This window comes from Tyto alba, unplaced genomic scaffold (assembly GCF_018691265.1).
Source record: "Tyto alba isolate M040663 unplaced genomic scaffold, T.alba_DEE_v4.0 Super-Scaffold_1, whole genome shotgun sequence".
NCBI classification, from domain to species: domain Eukaryota; kingdom Metazoa; phylum Chordata; class Aves; order Strigiformes; family Tytonidae; genus Tyto; species Tyto alba.
Window position 1 is genome coordinate 23756792 of NW_024881261.1, and position 21456 is coordinate 23778247.

Sequence of the window (21456 nt, forward strand, 5' to 3'; positions counted from 1 at the left end):
TACATCTTCATGGCAATGCCATATTTTTATTGGAAGCTATTTTACAGGAGAATATTTACTCTAATTCATTATAATGACACTAACCATTACAATTACACCTCCCTATTTAGTTCCAGTAACTTCCTGACCAAACACCATATTCCTGTTTAAGAGGTGACACTGGATGACTTGCCTCTTGGTACTTCATAGATCATCCACAGTGACGTTTAATTAGGATCTCTTTATATAGAGAAAGAAGGAAGAGAGCACAAACATTCTAGGAGGAACACAGCAAGGGAAGGTGGTGAAAGAAGGTGTCTTGTGTGGCAGTACAGACTTGGGTGGCTTCTGGGCAAGGGGTTTAGAGATGAAATTTGGTAGTGGCAAAGGATGCTGGTGCTGGCCAATCCATTAAGTACACACAACACTACTGTAATATGTTACCGCCTGGAGTGTATTGGTGAGGAGGATATTGCTGTCCCAGTGTGGGAAAGAGAGAACAACTTCTTCGGTGCACTAGACTTAATTCTGATTTGTACCAGGGGATACAAGCTGATAAAAACCAAATGCAAGCAATCAGGGGTTGAAAATTTTCTCACTGTTGAAACCAAGTGCCTTAATACAAGATGGGGGAAGAGAAAAACAAGCCAGAACAATCCGCCTTCTTTGCCTAAGCAGAAAGTTTAGAACAGGGCTCATTGCTGGGAACAAGTATCTAGCCAGAGTTGGGTGCAGGTAGATAAAAAGAGGCTTTGTCACCATGCTTTTTTGTTACTTGATGGCAGATTAGCTGAAAAGTGAGTGAAGTGTAACACCAGTGACAAAGAATGATGCCAAAGACACTAGAATAGATACTAAAAGTACTTGATAAGCATTTTACTCTCAACAGAGTAAACAGCAGGACATCAAGGATTTTTTTTATATGAAGCAAGGATTCAGAAGGAACAGATGACTGTCAAAAAGCAAGAGTCCCAGTGCCCACATTTAGCTGCACGGGCAAAAGGAACTGAATGTTCAGAAGAAACATGCTTATACCTGTCCCATGTAGGTCCTTTTCCAGAGGCTCAGCCTTGCTCTTTTTGTCATAAAAGATTTTAGGACCAAAATTTAAAGGAATTAGAGCTCATAAGCAAATCTAGCTATCAAAATGTCTCTTTACAGGGACAGGCACCGAACTGGAACAGGAGTGGAAGAGCCTTGAAGACAGGGCAGAGTCATCCAGAGTCATGGCTTCAGTCTTCCAGAACAAGGTGTTCTCAGCCTTAGCACTGCATGCCAATACTATACTCTAAAGAACAGTGAGGATATATGAGGTCTGAATAAAACACTAACTCAGAACAGAGGACTCTTTTCAGCTGCTACCAATTGTTGAACAGCAGCGGTCTTAATTATAATATGCCTCCACAGCATTTATGATGAGACAGGGCAAACTGGAAGAAGACATACCTACTATTATTTTGATAGAATGAGAATGCAGTCCAAGACAAAAAAACACTTATGTTTGCTAAAAATTACTGTACACAGCATTAATTGTATTTGCCAAAAACAAAACACTCACTAACCTTAAGAGAGCCTCTCAGCAATGGTCTGAGGAGGATAAGCACCATTGTTCTGCAGCAGCAAGGATAGGATCAGCCACAGATATGGATTAGACAAGCATCCCATTCACCTGAAGGATGTCAGGAGAACTGTGGTACAGACACCTTCCTGTGCCTTGCAGCATCCTTATAGGCATCTTGTAGGTATGAATGTACAGGAAAAGCACCTCAGCCTTCATAGATGTATGCAGTACTTCTAGCAAGCAGCAAGTAGCAGGTTGAATAATGTAAGCAAATGAACCTGGGATCTGGACCACAAATGCCTGTAGCATTAAACTGTTGAAATGATCTGTGGCACATCTTTGGCTCAAGCTAGCTAATGCTCTCCAGAACAATTTCCAGGCACAGTCTGGGCACTAGAACATATCATTTCCAGAGCTACTGACTGTGGGCAGCTTGCATGCGGCCATCTTACTTGGGAGAATAGAAGAGGTTAATTTTTGGGCTTCATTCAATTCTGCAGCAGCTGGCATCAGTGCCAGAGAGTGGTCTCAGGTACATTTAATGCACCAGGTATAGATGTAGCTTGTATGATTTCACCACAACTGTTGATAATCATCTGTCAAGAGATTCTTCCAGGACTCCTGCCTGCTAATAGGCAAACAGGATGTGAAGATGAAACTGCCCAGACTCTTCACCTCTACAAGGAGGAGAGGGAGAGCTTTTCTAGCAGTGTCCTTCGAACAGGAGTCTTAGACAACTTGTGGAAGCAAAGAGCATGGGGCAGCACAGCTGTGGTCACACAGAGGAGGAGAAACCATTCAGGACATGTGTGAAAGACCAGGAGTTGACATCGCACTTTGTCATAGGCATGATTGCCTCATGTCCTTTCCAGGGAAGGTAGGAAGCAAAAAAAAGAATAAACACAGGGTAAAATGGCTTGGGCAGTGACAAAGGAATAGTTTAACAAATGGTTAAAGATTCACTGAGAGTAAACATAGAGTATAAATCACAATTCTAACAGTTAGAGGGAATGGCATTGCCACCAATCCAGTCCATCCACACAGTCTGCTCTCTATACTTGTTTCAGGAGGGAGTTCCTGTCTAAGGCTACTTCCCTTGCAGATAGCTCCAAACCCTGGTGAGGCACAAGGAATTGTGACCAGATCATTAGCTGATACAATCAGCAATGGTAATTTGCAGCCACGATAATATGGTTTTCTCTTTAGGCCACCTTCTTATCATTGTCCTGGAGGTCCTATTCCCCCATCTCTGCTGGGAAGGAAGAGCAGAGCTCCCTTCCAAGCTCTGCACCTTGCTCGCTTCTGTCCCAGCGCTGTGCAGAGCTTGCAGCTTCTCTGCCAGACAGCAGCCCTGAAGCTCCCCACATTCTCCAGCACGCAGTGACTGCTGGGCCCAGCTGCAACTTGGAAAGTTCCACTAGTGTTGCGCTCCCTCGCTAGCAGCCAAGGGTGGCACCTGCCTAAATCCCAACAGGTCATAGGACACATCCAGGAGCACTCCTAAAGCTGCTTGAGGCACTCCTTCCACAGTGCTGGTAGACATATTGGGCCCTCCAAAACCAGCATTAGTGACTGCAATGGACTAGGCTGTCATCAGTGCTTTTTTATATGTGACAGTAAACACTTGTGAAAACAGATAAAGAACAGCCTGTCCACTGAAAAGGGGAGAGGAAGAGAAGGTGCTTGCAAATCTGGAAGCCATCAGACCTATTTGGGTTAGAGCTGGCACCTCTAGCAGCAATAATGTCATGTGAGCAAAGGTGAACAGGACAGAGCAGCCAGGCTGTGGGTCACAGGGACCAGTGGCATGGCATAGAGGCAGCAAGGATATCTGGTGGAGGAGATAGTAGAAACAGTGAATTGTCAGCAGGGAAACATACAGAACAAAGTGGGGATATGTGAGAAAGGTAAAAAGGAAATTGTGATGAACTGCTCTTAAACGAAGAAAACAATTCTTGGTTTTAGAAGCTATATAATCATGTGTCACTGCTTCCCCTAACAATTCACTCCATTGCTGCAGAGTATGTGTACAGCACAGGGAACTGAAAGGAGCCTCTTGAGTTATCAGGGCCAATCCCCTGTTGTTTCAGATGCCATATTGTTTACTCCAGTTCATAAACTGATTGCAAAAGGTTTTAAGTTCTTTTTCTAGATTGGAAAGCTGTTGCTGAACCTCCCTGGTTAGTCGGTTTGTGCACATTTGAACGGTGACAATGCTGTCCTATATTTGAACAGTGCTGCTGGTATTTGCCCAACATCTATTTGTAGACAGCAATCATATCTTTCAACCTCTTACTAGGTGAAAGAAGCCTTCTCTCCTCCTCTCCTTTTCTATAGCCTCTCTACCTTACATTATTTTTTCTTGAAAGTGGCTAGCTCCATAGGTGTGATATTTCCAGTGAATTCCCACTTATGCATTAGACAGTAACATCAATGCCTGCCTATCTCAGTTAGATATGGCTACCTGAGGTTTATTTCTTTACATTTGACTTTTTTTTCAGAGATGCATCTTCTGCTGGCTCATTGTCCTCTTCTGATCAACTAATATTCCCAAGTCTTTCTCCTCTACTATCAGTACCAGCTGGAAAGCCTCCAGTTTCCACTTATTTCTTCAGTATTACTCATGCACCAGACTATGCAGGAGGTACAAGTGCCTTCCTTGCTTTGTATAGTAAGTAACTGGGTTTCCCTCTCATGGAATAAATCTTGTTTTGCAGCAGGATCCCTACAGGCAGGTTTGCATGCACTTGCACCATCTTAAAGCTGCCCTGTTCATCTTTGTAAAAATTATTTCCCTAATATAGTTCCATGTTATGTTTCTACTTAGGTTGACTATGAGCTTAATGCTTCTGTCCTATCTTACAACTTTTCTCAGACTAGCTATTTTACATTTTATTTAGTTTCAAGTGTATTTGATGCATATATCCTTATTTCAAAGAAATCCTCCAGGAACCTGATGGTATTGTTCTCTGTTACTCTTTTTTCAGAATGGGTGAACCTTCTCATCATTTACAGCTTCTCCTTGCAAGGAATGCTGTACATGTCAGGACCATGTACTTTTCCCCCAGCCTTTCTAAAATAAAAATCTTGCCATACATGGATCCTTTTTGTTTCTCACTTTTACGCTTGTTTTCTTGCTTTCCTCGTTGTTTCTGGCCAAAGACTTGTTGTGTTGCCATGTGCAGCACAGCTACTGAGATGTACCAAATCAGCTTTATTTTGGTAAGGAGTAATGTAAAATCCCACTATACTTTATCTGCTTCACTAGGTAAGAGTTAAAAGATTAATTAGGAATCACAATAAGCCAAATATGAATGCACAGTACTTCAACTGATTCCACTTTAAAGGACATTGTTGTAACTAAGAACAAAATTGACATTTTCTTTTCCCTTTTGGGTTATTTACTCTTTATTTTCCCCTTATTTGTTTCTCTAGTTCTCCATATTCCAGTCTTTCCTAATTGCTACAGAATTATTCATGTCCTCTGTTGATGTTTGAGCCTGCTGTGTATCTGCCTGCTGAACATATCAACATCTGCTGTTCATTCATCTTATTACCGAGTTGATATTTTAATACAACCCTAATTTAAAAATCATCTATTCTTTCTCACTGAAGGCTCCCCAGCCACTATTAAATTTTCTTTTGCTTCTTCTTTTGTCTCACCCTCCACTCTCACAGTATCTGTTTTTATGAGACTGAATTGTTATGGTACCCCTTTCGCATATGCATCAGTATGGTATCATTCATATACACGAGATGTTTTTAGTACCCAGATTGTTTAGGTGGAACAAAATAGTCAGTATGTGCTCTTGTAGGCAAGTTTAAAACAAAAGGAATAGACATTTGCAGTTACAGATCTGAAACCATTTAGTCAGTCTTTCTTGTTATTTAAACTTGATCTTTTTCCTCCATATCCACTGGGCAGTGCTGGAAGAAGCAATGTGTGTTTCCCCAGTCCTGAGGCAGGCAGAGATGGTTTGGCTCCACAAGGTTACTCAAACATGAAGCTAGTTACATATGACCCAAGAAGCTGTCCACGAGGTATATAATTCCAGCATCTTGCTCTATGCGTGTCCCTGAACCCATAGCACACAGCAAGTCTGATGGCACAGAAGCTCTGCAGCAGCTGGATCCAGCATGTGAAAACCCATCTGCTTTTCTACCCCTTTGTGCTGGCTGGACCGAGGTTTATAATTGATTGCTTGCTTGGTCAAATGGTTTAAACTACAGCTATGCATCCTTTCAGCCTGTAGCAAAATGGGTTCACACCCCACTTCCAACATGTCAATTTACTTTATTTAGTTGTGGCCAGCTGAATACTTTGCGCTAGAAAGGACAGTTTGGAATACATATGCTCACTGTACATTCGGAGTTAGTTTCAGCTTGAAAAAAGCCAGTAATTTAAGCCATGGTTGTGAACAGCTTATGACAGAACAATCAAGTAGAGGCCCATAAATGTATTTGAAGAGAATAGAGAATAGTGTTGAAAACATGGTAATGTCATAAAATACCATCTCATCTCAAAAAAAAAAAAAAAAACCAAAAACAACAAAACGAAAGGAAAGCATACAGCAGACCCGAAGAATTTTCAGGAAAAAAAAAACTACCAAGAACTTCAATTAGTGATTGATTTAATCATAATCTCCATATAAAGAAACAAGAAAAAGATGATGATGATGTAACCTTTAGAAAGAAGAAAGGCAAGAAGACATGTGACTGTAAATTGATCATGTAAGATGATGAATTATGCAGTACTTTGTAATACAAAAGAGCAACTCAAACAAGAAATCCCACTTTGTGCAACATTTAGTCTTTGGTATGCCTGGCTGCTTGATGTTATCAAATCTTCATTAGGAGACCATAAAAGATTTAGTCAGACACAAATTTAGCTGTTCCCAGATAAGCATCTGTTTATGTGTAGGGTAAACCACCAGGACTGTCAATTCTTACATACTTTATAGGGCATGCTGATAATCAGCTGGGTGAAAGAATTTTTTCCCATATTGCATTACTAGAAAATCAGATGCATTGGTGAAGTTTACAACTTCCTCTGAAACGCTTGCAGGAAACACAAATGAAACATGAAGCAGGAGATGGAGTGACTATTAACCTAATCTGGTCTAGCAATTCTAGCATCTCTATATAACTACAATGCATATTGTTTATATGTAATACGTTATACTTGATTCATTTCCACTTACTAGGCCCAGATTAGCTTTTCATTGCTCTTCTTCACCCAGAAAGGTATATAGAAACAATTTGACTTAGCATCCAAGTGTAAGCATCTTTCCTTAGTGACGACTTTTCTAGTCTAGAAGTTGAAATTTCCTAAAATGACAGCATTGCAATCCCCCGAGATACCAACTGTATCCATGCTATCTCCTGCCACCTGACAGATATTCATACCTGTACCTCCTATCACATTTTCTTTACATTCATCCATGTTCCTGTTCTGTTCTTCCCCATTCCATCCAAATAGGTTTGGCTATAAGAACCAAAGCACTAATATTTCTGTTCTGCTAAGCCAAAGTTTTCCTGGTCTCATAATAAACACTTATCTTTCTCCTCAAGAGTCCTTTCTTTTACAGCAATTGGCTTACTAACAGACCCTCTCATTTATCTAATCTGTGTTTCCATACACGCACAACACATTCTTCACTGTACTAATGAACACTGTGTTGTTATTTGACCTTACCTCTGCTAGGCAGGCTCAATTTCAGTGACACCTCCCTCTAACCACACTTCCCAGTGCTCCCTAATGGCTCTGACCTGGATGGAGGCTGAACAGAGCGAATTGCTCATCCAACGAGTCCCAGCTCTAACAAACCAATAGAGAAACAGACAATACTGCCCTGTTTTTCCATGCTGTATCATACAGCCAGAAACCCTGTCACACTGCTTTAGCAATGGGACCATTCCCATCTTTGGCTCCCAAAATGTCCAAACGGACAGTGCTAATGATGTTAGAGTTTTGAAAGATGCTTTGCAGGCAACATTTTGGCCCAGACTTTATCCCGCTGGTGTCAATAGCAGAATCCTAACTGCAGAAAAATGAAGAGTTGATCTAACTCAAAGAGCTGAAAACTGTAATTCAAGCTTCTACTCTCTGCATAGTAAGAGGTCAACAATTAGGTTACTCCACAACTCCTTGGGCTTTTTTCTCTTCTAAGCAGTTAACATTCGGATATGATCCTACTGGGTTCCTGGTAAGGTTTAAACTGTGTTGCCTTTAAGACGGTGAGTAAGTATGGTCACCTGAATGCTATTAAATTCTGGATAGTAATAGCCCAAAACGATAATTATAAAATCAAAGTCCTGCTTGAAGAATGATTTATACTTTGAGCCTCAAGTGGATTTGTATCGATTATATTTTCCATAATTACTTTTTATGCAATATCCAAGTATTGTAAAAGATATATATATTTGTATTGTTAGACTCAAGATATGACACCCAGTTTTGGGTGAGAGCTACTTCTAGTTAATACCTTTCTGGAAGTGCTACTAATCATTGAGCAATATTCCACCTTGAGGTGCAACTTAGCCTGTGTAATGGCTAGTTCTTGCCACTGTTGAATCATGAGTAATGTTTAAAAGATAATCAGTATCTCCTCACTGTTCAGTCCATTTCTTGTCTACTGGGGAAAAAACAAGAGTCAAAATAATCCTAGACCCTACAGAGTTTATGTGGCCACTGAAAAATCCATCTCCCTAACAACCACTGATGCCAGATACCTGTTTCAAGGATAAAGATTCTTTATCTTCAGCACCTGAAGCTCTACAAATACGTGCAGAAGTTGTTTTATCTAGAGAAAAATAATCTCTCTCTTTGCAAGAAACATCCACTTCAGGGCCAAGGGATTCCAAACTATTTGGCAGAAGTTACAAACACTCCTTGATCTGGGGTGAGCCAAATGACACAGAACATTTCACTTTAAAATTCTCTATCAGAGGCACAGTCTAAAGGAAACAGAAGGAGCTGGGCATAGCATTTTTTCATTCCTGCTGCTGGGTGCCTTCCAGTGAGACATCCCAAGATATCATTGTGTCAAGGCTAATTCAGCTGTTATGAGCATAATAAACAGAGGACTTCTTTTTCCTAATTTTTAAGTTACTCAATAGTCTTTATGAAAAGAGAACTAGCAACCGCTTATCAAAAGTAGTACAACACAAGGTACTTGTTTATTCCTTTTTTATTATTTCATCTCCCATCCAAACAACTCCTTAATTCTTGAAATGGAACCACTAGTTGCTATTTAGGGCATCAAAAACATTTACTTCAGACAGTACTGAAATTGTTTCACCAACAGAAGAGACCCTAAGAAATGTGCATGTTTTGAAAGCTGGAATATAGTATCAAAGTGCTAGCAACACTTGAATTGCATTACAAATATGACTTCTATTGCTGCAATTTGAATTATTTTCTCTTTAGTTCGACACCTTACACAAGTACTGAAGCTTCCACATTTGAGCCCTTTTCCCTGCACTGTCACTGTGGCTGTATCTCTGCTGACAACTGGGGGAAGTTATACAAAGTGTCTGAGCTGTACAGACCCGCAGCCTTCACCTGATACTTGTCTCTACCTCAATAGCATCTATTTCAGGACCTGTATCCCACCCCACACCCTGCTTGACCATTCCACCCAAGTTCTCCTTTTAAGATCTGCTGCCACAGTAAGGAGTTCCTGCATTCTTTAATGGCAGTGAAAGATGTCCAACTCAGTAGGGATATCTGAGTTCAGCGGGACAACTCTGCCCTCACAGTTCACATCTCGAAGTCCTACCTTTGACACTTGAAGGGGCCTTTTCTGCTCTGAACCCCCTTGCAGCCGGAAGCCCCAGGGGGCACCTCCAGACAGGGTGATGAGCATTTCTTCTTCAGCTCCCATTATTTCTGCGCTTTGGATATTTTGTCTTTCCAACTTCAAAACAGACTCCAATTCTTAACAGGCAGTATCTTCTACTCCCATCTTCACAATTCACAACACGACTCTCCGGTCCCCCAAAAGGCCCTCTTCTCACTCTCTCCTTCAAGTTGACATACACACACAAGAGGAGAGTTGAGACTGTCAAGCCCAGCCTTCCCTGCTCTTCTGGACTCTCAGCTGCTGCTCTGCCTATGATTAGACATTTGATTCTGCTCTTGGTAAGGGGCCAGAGTTGTCCTACACACGTGTCATGTCAATCTCACCCTCTGTGCCCCCCCATATGTACCACGGATCACTCACCGGAGTGTAGCTGAAAATAGCACACCTCCTGTCTCTCCAAGAGCTTTGTCTGACACTCTTAAAGCTGGGACCATTTCAGTAAAAATTTATTTCCACTTCCCATTTGAAATACAAATCCTAGAGTGACCCAGAACTCAGGATTCATTAGTATGAGTTCCACACAAGGACACGACACAGGCACAAACTTCTACAAGATCAGGTGCTAGCACCTGACCCTGAGAAACTGAACAAAAACAAGCTTGCAAGTGATGTGCTCTCCACTTGTGTGTTCACCATGCAGCTAGTGTTACTATACAGTAGCACTGTCTGCCCTGAAAACCACAGACAGACTATAGATGTAATGTGCTCCCTCTGCAGCGTGTTGCTCCCCAACATCCCCTACAGCCACTCCTGATATTAGATATTGGGACCAGAATAGTCAGGATTAGCTACACAGATGGGATTCAAACAGTTCTCTGCAGGGCACCGCATACACAGCCTCCCCAATGACCAAGAGAACAGATTTGTACCCGGGTCATAGACTAGAGAGAATAATTTGGGTTGGAAGGGACCTTTAAAGGTCATCTAGTCCAACCCTCCTGCAATGAGCCTGGACATCTTCAACTAGATCAGGTTGCTCAGAGCTCCGTCCAACCTGGCCTTTAATGTTTCCAGGGATGGGGCACCTACCACCATTCTGGGCAACCTGTGCCAGTGTTTCACCACCCTCATTGTAAAAAATATCTTCCTTATATCTAGTCTAAATCTACTCTTTTAGTTTTAAACCATTACCCCTTATCCTGTCACAACAGACCCTGCTAAAATGTTTGTCCCCATCTTTCTAATAAGCCCCCTTAAGTATTGAAAGGCTGCAATAAGGTCTCCCCAGAGCCTTCTCTTCTCCAGGCTGAACTCTTTCAGCCTTTCTTCATAGGAGAGGTGTTCATCCCCCTCATCATTTTCATGGCCCTCCTCTGGACCTGCTCCAGCAGGTCTATGTATTTTCCTGAGCTGAGGTATCCACAGCTGGATGCAGTACTCCAGGTGAAGTCTCACCAGAGCAGAGCCGAGTCCTTCACTGTTTTCGCTTCAGGACCATGACAAACAAGACCTCCTGGCTATCCCAAGCCACCCTGAACCCTTGGAGTTGTAAGAGAAATAAAATCCATATTCTCCCTTTGCCACAGGGTGTAAAGCATAATTTTCTGTTAAGATCCCGAGGACAAACACCTCTTCCTTATGCTGAATGTGCTCAGCTCTCAACGACTAACAAATGTTTTTCCAATCTCTGATACCCTCGCACCATAACATTCGAACGAAGCAGCTTTGCTGCAACACCATTGCTCGGTTGAGCACTCCACTGCTAGTATTATACCACCACTCACCCAGGGCCACTACACGGTGCTGGTGGGCACACACCAACCAAACGTTACTAGCTACCGAACAACTCTCGCACCACCACTGCACTTCAGTGCAAAACTGGCCCCGGGTGCTCCCGCGTCGTGGTTTGTCAGGGGCCGCTGGCAGGACACACGGCGGAGAGCGCCGCGGGCAGCGGCTCAGCAGCGCCGGGCCGCGGTGGTGCCGGAGCGGCGGCTGGTCCCCGGCCGGCGCGGGGCCGGGCCCGCCGAGCCGAGCCGAGCCGAGCCGAGCCGGGCCGGGGCCGGGCCGCCGCCATCACTGCGACCCGGCGCCTCCGAACAGCCGCCGGCGCGCGAGCGCTCCCACGACGCGTCCACACGGCCCGCGAGGGCGACATCCGGCGTGCGCACCCCGGCGTGACATCAGGGCGCGCGGGCGGCAGGCGGAGCGCGCGTTCCCCACCTCACAGCGTCTGCGCCGCATCCGGGCCCTGGCGGGCGGGGCGCGGCGGCGGCGGCGGCCGGGGGTTGGCGGGGAGTGCGGACGTGGCAGGCGGCGGGTGGGGGAGCGGCGCTTCCGGGGGAGCGGCGGGTCTGGGAACCGGAAGCGGGCCCGGCAGCGGTGCCGGGAGCGGCGGGCGGCGGCGGTAAGTGGGGGCTGCGGGGCGGCTCCGGGGGGGCGCTGGGGGCGGCCGCGCAGGGGCCTGGGGCGGGTGGGCGGCTGGCACCGCGCCCGGCGGTGCGGCCGGGGCCCGGGGCGCCGCTGCCGCTGCTTTCCCCCACCAAGGAGCCGAGGCCTGGCGGCGCCCAGCCGGGTGGCACGATGGGCCCGCCGTGCCTGCGCGCCACGCCTGGACGCTGCGGGGGCTCGGGTCTTCCCCGGGAGTGTGTCCGGGCGGGAGCGCCCCGAACCGCCCGCGGCCCGGCCCAGTGGGTGCCGGCCTGCGGGGCCGGGGCCGACTGTTGCCGGGGCCACCTTCTCTAGGGCATAGGCTGCCCCGAGGGGAGCCCTCGGCGTCCCGGTGTGTTGCGGCGAGTCCCGGGGGCTGCGAGTCGGGCCGTTGCTCCTTCCCGGAGAGTCAAGCGCTTTTTTTCGGCCCGTGTGTGCTGTGAGGCAGATACCCCTTCTGCAGCGTCCCTAACGTCTTGTAATCCGCGGATCCTTCCCCCAGTGTTTGTGTTGTGCTCTTAAAGCTTCCGTTCATTAGAGGCTCGTAAAGAATGGTCGCTCTCTGCGGAGACTTGACAAGTGAGCTTGGTTGGATTTGGCAGTAGAACTTAGTAATCGTCTGTCTGTGGCTCTGAAAAATGAATGAGGAAAGGAACAGAGATGGTATGACCAAAACAAAAGTGTAGCCCTGAAAAAGTGATTATTCGAGATAGACTCTTGCTTTCCATGCAGATGGTGCATTAAACATGTTTGCTTTGTATTGTTGGAGATTGCTTTCGCTCTCTATAGAGTAGAATGAAGGTTATTTTCATTTCATTTTATTCTTGGGATGTACTTGAGTATGTTTCAGTATGTGCATGTGGTGTCTTAGTTCTGAAATCTTTATCAGAGAGACTTTACAAAACCATCCAAACTGGGCCTCCTTGGTAACTGTCACACTGTAGTTGAACTTCTGTTTAAACTTACTGTGTGGATGGGAGTGGTTGCTGAAACAGGTGAATTGCTTACATCCACATCAGAAGTTATCCAGTAGAACTAAAATTTGTACTGTTATGCTAAAATACAGATTTTTTTTTCAGTTTGGTACTCAATGTTGATTTTTTAGCCATTAATGTGATAATTCTATAAAAATATTTCTAGATCATTTTTTGTTACAGGGTTCCTTAGCCAACTTTACCAAATGTGGGGGAGATGTTAGAGAGAGAGAGAACTCCCCATCTGAAACATAACATGCAATGTCTTCTTTTTGCTGTTGTATGCAAGCAGTGTAAAATCACACCACTAGAACAGGAGGTGACTTGTTGCTGATTTTTGTTCTGAAGTCTTTACTACTTACTAATATGAAGTTGTTCTGGGTAGGTTTGGGGAACTTTGGCTTTAACGTTTTGTTTTTCTTTATTTCCTCCCTTTTTGTAGAGTAGGTGTTCTGGTTATAGGGTTGGATAGAAATATACATGTCCTAAAACTCCAGAACCTTTCTCTTTAAAGGGGACTTACCTTCAGTCATGTATATACTCCGTCTGTGGAAACATAAGCATTTCTATCTGGTTTTGTGTGGAAAAAGTTATTGCTTCTGGAACTACTCTTTTCTGCCTGAAGCTGTACCACTCAGGGTTCTTTATTACAATAGACAGACTGGGACGTGAACATCGATATAAGGAATATTCCATGATATGCTGTGACATTCACTCCAGGTTCTAAATTTGTGGCTGAAAGCTGAGTTATAGCAGTGAACAGATGTCTAAAGGAGTCGTTTGATGCTTGTACTACTTTGAATGTTTTCTTCTGCTACTGTAGGACTATATTCTTTTCCTGTAACACTTATTATCAGAAGGAGGGTCAAAAATCCAAGAAAGAATTGAGGGTTGGCTAAGGAAGGGCAAGGTACAAAGAGTGACTAATAGTGATCAACAAGAAGGTGGATGTTTCTTGTTCTTTAGGTTTGGAAAGCTTTATTAGTGATGAATTGTAAAGATAGAGCTTGTTCTTATATGTTCATCAAGATTCATTGTTGACACAGAAAGCACTTAAAAACAGTGTAAACTGGGCAGTATGTATTAGGAAAAGCTAATTCTGAGCTCTTTTGTTTCTTGCAAGCGATGGGAATTGCGTAATGCGTATTTGTGTAGAGGAAGTCAGACTACAGAAATTTTGGACGAAATATGGTCAGTGTTACAATGTATGTGAAGAAAACTTGTTTAGTATTATGTTTCTTAGTCTTACTCATTCATTCTTCTTTCTGGCCTCTAAAGTACGTTTATAACTTTTCCTGATAAATTATACTTGTGCAAAGTGCACAGAAATGAGTTAGACACATGTTGTAACATGTATGTGAAGCTAGCTAGGGACGAGAGAAATCTTTCACTGTGATTTTGTCAATGTCAGATTTTTAATGATGCTTGCCTCCACAGGGTTGCTCTCCAGAGGCAATCCCATAACTGAGTGTTTTTGAAGTATTTTCTTAGAGCTTTATTACAGGGATAGAGATATAAATCAGTCCCACCAGGAGATGCAAGTCAACGAAGAGTATAAAATGTTATTGTAGTAAAAAGTCTGGTGGTGATGGCAGGGGTTGGAAATAGTGGTAGGTTTAAGGTTAGGTCAAGACTAAGGGTTTTTTTTGTACTGTTTTTAACCCTTTTCATTCTCAGAACATGTATGTTGTATTGGACCTTGCCCAAGATAATGAACCAGCCTAACAAAACAGGGCGTAATGTGGCCTTTCTTTAGAAGAACATGGAAGTGATTACACCTTATATGTGAACTGTGATTTTCATGTCCTGAAGCCTGAAAGACCTCTTTGAATCAGCTTAGGAAACACAGGGCTGAGAAAATCAGATCCAGCACCTGCTGTGTCATGAAGTTCTAGCAGCTGATCTATCCTTTCTTCTCCTGAAAATGTCTTTGAAAATATGGTGGCTTCTGGACTTTCTCTGGTATTTGATTGTAGAGTTTAATTTTGAAAACTGTCTTCTACCTCTCGTAAACTGTCAAAACAAATGGTTCTGACAGTGACTGAAAAGGCATAGATGAAGAAAATATTTCCTACAGTGTGACGAGAATCTGTCCAGGTGGAAAGACAGAACATTGTAAAAATACACACAAATTAGAGGGTCAGTTCCAGTAGTACCATTTGGATTGATTTGGACAAATGTATGGCAGGCATTTGTTACAATGGCCTGAGTGCTTCCAGATCAGTTACCAGTCTCTGACTTCCAGGTTATGAGCTTCTCTTCCAGGATTTTCTGTAGAAAATACAAACCAGGAGTTCCTTGTATCTGAAAAGAACCAAGTGTTCCATGAGTGCTTGTAAAGGACCTAGTCAAGCTGTTGGTGAAACAAAAGCAAGAACATCTGATTTTCAGAAGAGCGTTCTTAGCTCCAGAGTCTAGGTCTTCGTAAGAATAACATAACTTTGCTAATTCTCCAGAAAGTTCCAGACTGGAAGCATTAAAAGCACCGTAGGTACTATTCTGAATTGGTCTCTGAGGAACCTGGTTGTCCCCTTCTGTTTCATCTTCTGGAAATGGTTTTGATTTATATGTTCAGAAATTAAGTAGATATTTCCTTTGCTTTTAGTGTAATATAGGAGGCCATGCTGTTGTCTCTTTTTTTAGGGTTCGGTCTCCCCATAAGTTGAAACAAACGAGTCTTCTATTTCTCTGGGACTGGTAAAAAAGACACTGGCATCTTTCTGAAGGAAAGAAATTTTGCTGTATGCATTTCTTTTAGAAAGCGATCAAGAACTGATGAGATCAAGGTTTTTGGCTTCAAAAGGGAATTGACAGTGAATGCAGACCATAAAAAATTATGAATATGCAGTTTTCAGTCATTTGGGAGATTTGCTGATTGAAACAAGCTTATATGAATCACTACTTTTTTGTTTTTGTGGTTTTTTTTTTTTTAAAAAAAAAAAAAAACAGGCCATAAAAATGGCACCGTAGTCTGCTTTGTTTGGATAGTAAGGAATCTGGAAACTATTGTGAAAGTTAAAAGATTCCCCCCCCAGTATTACTGTGTATTTTTCTCCCACCAGTTCATTGCTGATCAGCACTGGTTGTCTGTTACAACAGCTTTCCACTATGAATTTTAGCAGTGTACCTGTTTTGACCAAAACTTCATTGGTCAACTGCCTTTATACAGAGGAATAGAAAATGACATAGAATGACTGCAGCTTTGCAAGAAAATTGTTTGTTATGATTGCTTGTTATCATGGTATTTTCCCAATACCATGGGCCCTGCCTATTTGACCTTTGTGTATTGTAACTGCTGAGTAGCAATATGATGTTCAACATCATGTTTTAATATTATGTTTGACTTAGTTTTGGTAATATGTTACTACATGTAAAGGAATATCCTTAGTATTTTTATCAAGTGAAATGGCCTGTTTTCTCCATTTCTTCCTACCTGGTGTACGTATTTCATTCTTTCTCTGACTCTTTTTTTTTTTTTTTTTTTTTTGCCTCTTCATGTCATAAGACAGAGCATAAAATTCTCCCTTTCCCCAATACCTCTTCAAGTGACCAGGTTCTAATTTGCTTTTTTTCTTTTTAACTTTGAGTGGAGACAAAACGAATGCAGTTTGATACAAATTACTGTACTGGGGGAGAAGGAAAATGGACTCATTCAGTGACAACTGTCTTCCGCCTTCTCAGAGGTAGATATTCTTGGCCCTGCCCTTTCAGGTATTCCACATCAGTGATGAGCAAGCATGCCACTATCCTTATGTTTAGAGCAAGTTGAGCAACTGCAATAATGAAGCAGCCTTGTCCCCAGCTTCAATACCAGGCTTGTTCTCGGGTCTTCCTCCTCCTTTCCAGCTCCCTTCTTGACTCTCTGCCAGTGTAGAGCAAGCATCACTTGTGCTATGTTGGAGATTAGCCTGTTCTGGCTGCCACATGGGCCAGCTACAGGTCTGAGGTATATCTGCCTTTCAGCTGGGACACTGAGTTAGAACAGTCGACTTTGTGTAGCTACTTTTTCCAGTGAAAGTGTAGGAAATTATCTCAAAACTTTTCTTCCTTAAGACTTGCATTAAATGAGCTTACCTCTTGGTTCCAGTATTGCGGAGAGAGCAACAAGCCAACAGCTATTACCTGCTCAAGTGGGAAATACTGATATTCACATGAGGGAGGGAAGGGAAGGCTGAAAAGAGAATAGTGAAAGATTATGGGGTAAGATCACTTATTGAGTATACACTCATTACAGTAAGTCTAAAGTGGTTTGCAAGGTACAGGCTTAAGTTATTGCCCCGTCATGCTTTTTCTTTTTTTTTCTTAAAAAAAAAAGAAAAAAGGCATGGAAGATTGGTCTTCTCTTGCCCTGTAGTAATTTGTTGCTCGAATATTAGATTTCTGTCAATGTAAGTTGTGAAGAGTGTCTTAATGATTGTAGTTCAGGAGATATTCTGCAGGATACTACTACTTTGTCTGCAGCTCTTCCTGGAGGAAGGAAGCCAAGTTCCTCATGCACAATCCAATAAGCAGTAGTCAGGAGCAGGAAGGAGAGAAAGCAGTCCTCCTTCCTTGGTAGAAGGCCCTGCCTGGATGTTTCAAGATATTCAGATAGAGTCGTCTTCTTGCTGCATTTTCCTTTCCCTTTACCCCCACTTTTACAGGAGGAGCTCTCCTACTTTACAATTTGCACTGAACAGGAGGTGGTTGGGAGTAGGTCTGTGATTGCAATGTTGTAACACTGGTTGCCTGCCTGGGGAGGAAGAGGTTAACCTTCAGGGGAATTTGGGAAGGGAGCAGGTCCCAAAGTCCAGATTTTCTGGCCCCCTGGCTGCTCAGGTTAGACTGTTCTGCAGAACTAAGTCAAAGGTGGTGTGGGAAACCAGAATCTTCAGAAATAAATCTCTTGCTGTCATGTTTATTGTGTGTAATCTTGTTCAGAAACACTGCAGGCTGATGGAAAATTGTCACACTGTTGTAAGCTGTTGCAAATGACATTATATGTTACCTTCAAGAGCAAATGACCTTTAAATATTTAAGATAAGTTATTTTTCTAAACGAAAGCCCTATCATTATCTTTATACAGCTTGACAACTAAAAATATAAAGCTTCATCTATTTCCTTTCATATAAACTTTACTATCTAATTTCAGAGTAAACATTAGCATTCTTAGTATTGACATTTGTCATGTTTAATAGCTATAGGAGGTTAAATGTAATGTGTATATATTACGCGAGCTTTCATCTGTAAATAATTAGATTGCTGTGTTGTGATATATGTATTTGTGCTTTATTATATATATGGATCTGAAAGAATTTCTTTCTATGTGGATGGCTCTTACAGAGCTGTAGTTATTTTGGTGCCTTTGCTGTACAGCTGTGGAGTCAGTTGTTGAAATAATTCTTTGACATCATATTTCTGGTAATGTGAAGAACCAACCTTAGCATTGGTTGGCATACTCTAATAAATGTATAGGCAAGAGAGCTTGAGTGTTTGTTATCTGCCTGAGTTAATCTGTAGATTTCTTGTTGGGGTTTGCCTCAACTGGCTGGCGGCTGTTGCAGCTGTGATGTCTGCTCTATGTTAAGATTTACTATGTGTCTTTAATGCATAAGTTCATCATAGGGTTTGGAGCAAAATATGAGGGCAACATTAGTTATTTGCTCTACCTTGATTTTGCATTTTTATATAAACTGGATTTTTTAAGTAAAAAATTAAATTGCTTCGAACACACATTTCTTTACAGTGTTAGTGTAGTCTTAGCTGAAGAGGGTAACAGTGACATATGGAGTGTCCAGAAGAGTACAGGGGATGCAAAATATTCTAGAGAAATAGACCATGAGAGAATCTCCTGCCCATGAAGTCATCTCCTTGGCTCTCCACAACTCAAAGGCTCTGAGGCTTATCTGTCTGCTTGGTACAGTGGTATTGTAAGAACTGACTGCTTGGTTTGGAGTCTCCCAATGCCATTTATATTCCTCTCTATGAAGTTAGTCAATCCCTTTATACAGTTAGGGGAATTGGAAATGTCTGTTAAGCAAGATTTCTTGCATAACTTTGATAAGAAACCTCTCTTCTGTCTCTGATGCTCTGTTTCAGGTCTTTTATATAACTCCTTTAGTGACATCTTTGCCTGTGGTGCTTTTCAGTTTTGAACATCTTTCTTAGGTGAACGTGCTGCTTTTGGAATGTCTTAGTTTTCTGAAATATATATACATAACAAGGACTTCAGATCATCTGATTGTTGTGTTGTTTTTTTGATTTTTTTTTTTTTTTTTTAGTCAAAAAAACCCTGTATTGGTCCTGTTCTGGATTCTATCAAACACTTCAAAAAGCAGCCTTTGTGGATGGTGAAGTGTGTGAGAGTTGAACTTGTTCAGTTGTTAACACAAGTAACAAAGTAACACTTGTGAAGTGTTATGTTAAGTAATCTCTCATCTATGTCATGGAATCTGTTTTCTGTTGATATTCTGTGAGGTGGAAGTAGTTCTTAAGGTGTCTCAGGAAGCCTGGTAATCATCTGCTGTGGAATGGCGAATTATGGTATTTTTTTTTTTTCAAAGATGATGATCACAAGTCTAACCGGGATGAAGCAGTGACTAAGTTGATTAGAAAACATAGTTTCTGTAAATATTGTTTTCTTGTAAAGCATTTATCTTACTTGAAAAAATTGCTGTGCAGGAGTATGTATTACCATTACTTTTTTTTACTTTCCCTAGTATAAGAACCTCTCCCTTTCTGTGAAAACAGTAGGAAAGTTGGCCAGTTTGGTTTTATGTCTGCTAAAAGCCCTTTTCCCCCCCTTTTTGCAGGTGAGATTAGTTTGGGGATGTGAATACAATGAGTGTAAACCAGCAAGCTCACACAGGGCCTCCTTATGGGCAACCTCAGCCTGGATATCAGGGATACCAGCAGCCTGCCTACGGAGGACAGCCGTTGCCAGGGGTTCCTCAGTCGCAATATGGAGCTTATAATGGTCCGATGCCAGGATATCAACAGCCAGTCCCTCCACAAGGTACTTCTCAGTCAAAACTTAACGATTGATGACATGTGAATTGTGTGCATGGAATTTTTTTCTATATGCTTTCTATTGTTAGTCTTTATTTTGTGGTAGGAATTAGCTTTTCTTCAGTATGTAACTTACATGATGCTAATAATCATGTTCTTTCTGTACATTTTGAGGTTACTGTTCTGTCATTGGTCCATTTTGGTAGGGCTTACTCTTCCTTTAATAACCTACAAAATTAACATGTTGAGAAGCACAGCTTGCTTTTTTTTTCTTATGTCCCTGCCACTGTGGTACTAAAGCACCTGACTAGGACAATTTCCTGATGAGGTTACGTTGTGGGGCAGCAGTTAGGGACTGTAACAGATTTAAAATTTAGACTGCCTTACTTTAATATGCAGGAAAACCTGCACTCCATCATGAAAGATTAAGACACACAACTCCAGGCAGAAAGCGTATTTGGAGCTATTCTCTCCATTGCCTTTAAAATCAATAGAAAGTTTGTGGACATTTGGCAAGCTAATATGTTCCAGATTTTCCCTGGTTCTGCAGGATCATATCACTTGTTGGTTTTGTTTGTTGGTTTGTTTTGTTTTTATAAAAAAAAAAAAAAAGAAACAAAGTAGTTCAACTATTTTTTTCCTCTTTTCAAAAGAAAGGCTACCTTAAAATTATTGAAGAGCTTTAGGAGTCTTTGTTTCTGAGTACCTGGTTGTGGTTTGGGCCTGGTTGGCAGCCAACCACAATGCAGCAGCTCTCTCTCCCTTCCCCTCCAGCAATGAGAAGGGACAGAGAGCCAGGCTTGGGGTCCGAGATAGGACTGGGATGGGGAGAAAATTCCCCTTTATGGTCACGAGCAAAAAGCAGACTCGTTAGGGGAAGAAAAAAAGAACATACATTTATTACAGACACTAACAACACTTAACAGAGTAGAACAGTGAGAAGCATTGCCACATCTTGAGAACACCTTCCCCCCACCCCTCCCTTCTTCCCGGGCTCAGCTCTGCTCCCGATATCTCTACCTCCTCCCCCAGTGGCGCAGGGGCAGGGAATGGGGGGTGCAGTCAGCGCTGCCACTTCCCTTATCTTCGGTGAGGGGAGTGTCCGGAACTTGTTCCTCCTGCTCCATCATGGTCCCTCTCTCACAGGAGACAGTCATCCACAAACTTTCTCCGACATGAATTCCTCCCATGGGCCGCAGCGTTCCCCACACTGCTCCGTCATGGGTCACTAACTTCCTCCAACTGGATTCCCTCCCATGGCTGCAGCCCTTCCCGAGCTGCTCCAGTGTGGGACACCCCCGCATGCTGCAATCCTGCCAGCACTGAATTACAGCAGTGGGGCTACCTTTTCCCGTGAGACCCCGGCCTTCTTTGGGCACAGCACCTTGATCAATCCAAGCAGGAGCAACAGGCCACAAATCAGTGTCTGCTCCACCGTAGATCTTCATGGGTGGCAGGGGGGGGCCTCCCTGCCATCTCCCCACAGGATACAGGGGGGTCTCTGCTCCGGCACACCTCCCCCCTCCTTTCTTCCTCTGTTCCTCCACTGACCTTGGTGTTCATGCAGCTGTAGCAACTCCTCCTCACAAGTCCGACTGCCCGTCACCACGTCCCTTCTTAAATACGTTATTGCAGAGGCGCAGCTGATTGGCTCAATTTCCCAAACAGAAGTGGAGCTGACATGGAGCTGGGGGAGCTTCGAGAAGCTTCTCACAGGGGG

At 42.9% G+C, this 21456-nt stretch overlaps 2 protein-coding genes across 4 annotated transcripts in view; one reads left to right on the forward strand and one right to left on the reverse strand.

Annotated features, from left to right (window-relative positions):
• Window positions 1-9820, reverse strand: part of SYNPO2L (synaptopodin 2 like) — a 36188-nt gene extending 26368 nt beyond the window's left edge. The window contains exon 1 of the mRNA XM_032982127.2: window positions 9322-9820. Within this exon, the coding sequence (XP_032838018.2) occupies window positions 9322-9426 (105 nt within the window). The 5' untranslated portion in view covers window positions 9427-9820. The remainder of the gene's footprint in view (window positions 1-9321) is intronic.
• Window positions 9821-11677: 1857 nt separating this feature from the next.
• Window positions 11678-21456, forward strand: part of SEC24C (SEC24 homolog C, COPII coat complex component) — a 40126-nt gene continuing 30347 nt past the window's right edge. For 2 of the 3 annotated variants that reach the window (XM_042802214.1, XM_042802250.1), the window contains exon 1: window positions 19541-19743. In XM_042802214.1, the coding sequence (XP_042658148.1) occupies window positions 19569-19743 (175 nt within the window). In that variant the 5' untranslated portion in view covers window positions 19541-19568. Of the gene's footprint in view, window positions 11753-19540; window positions 19744-21456 lie in introns of those variants that run through there. The other variant, XM_032982123.2, reaches the window with a different exon arrangement.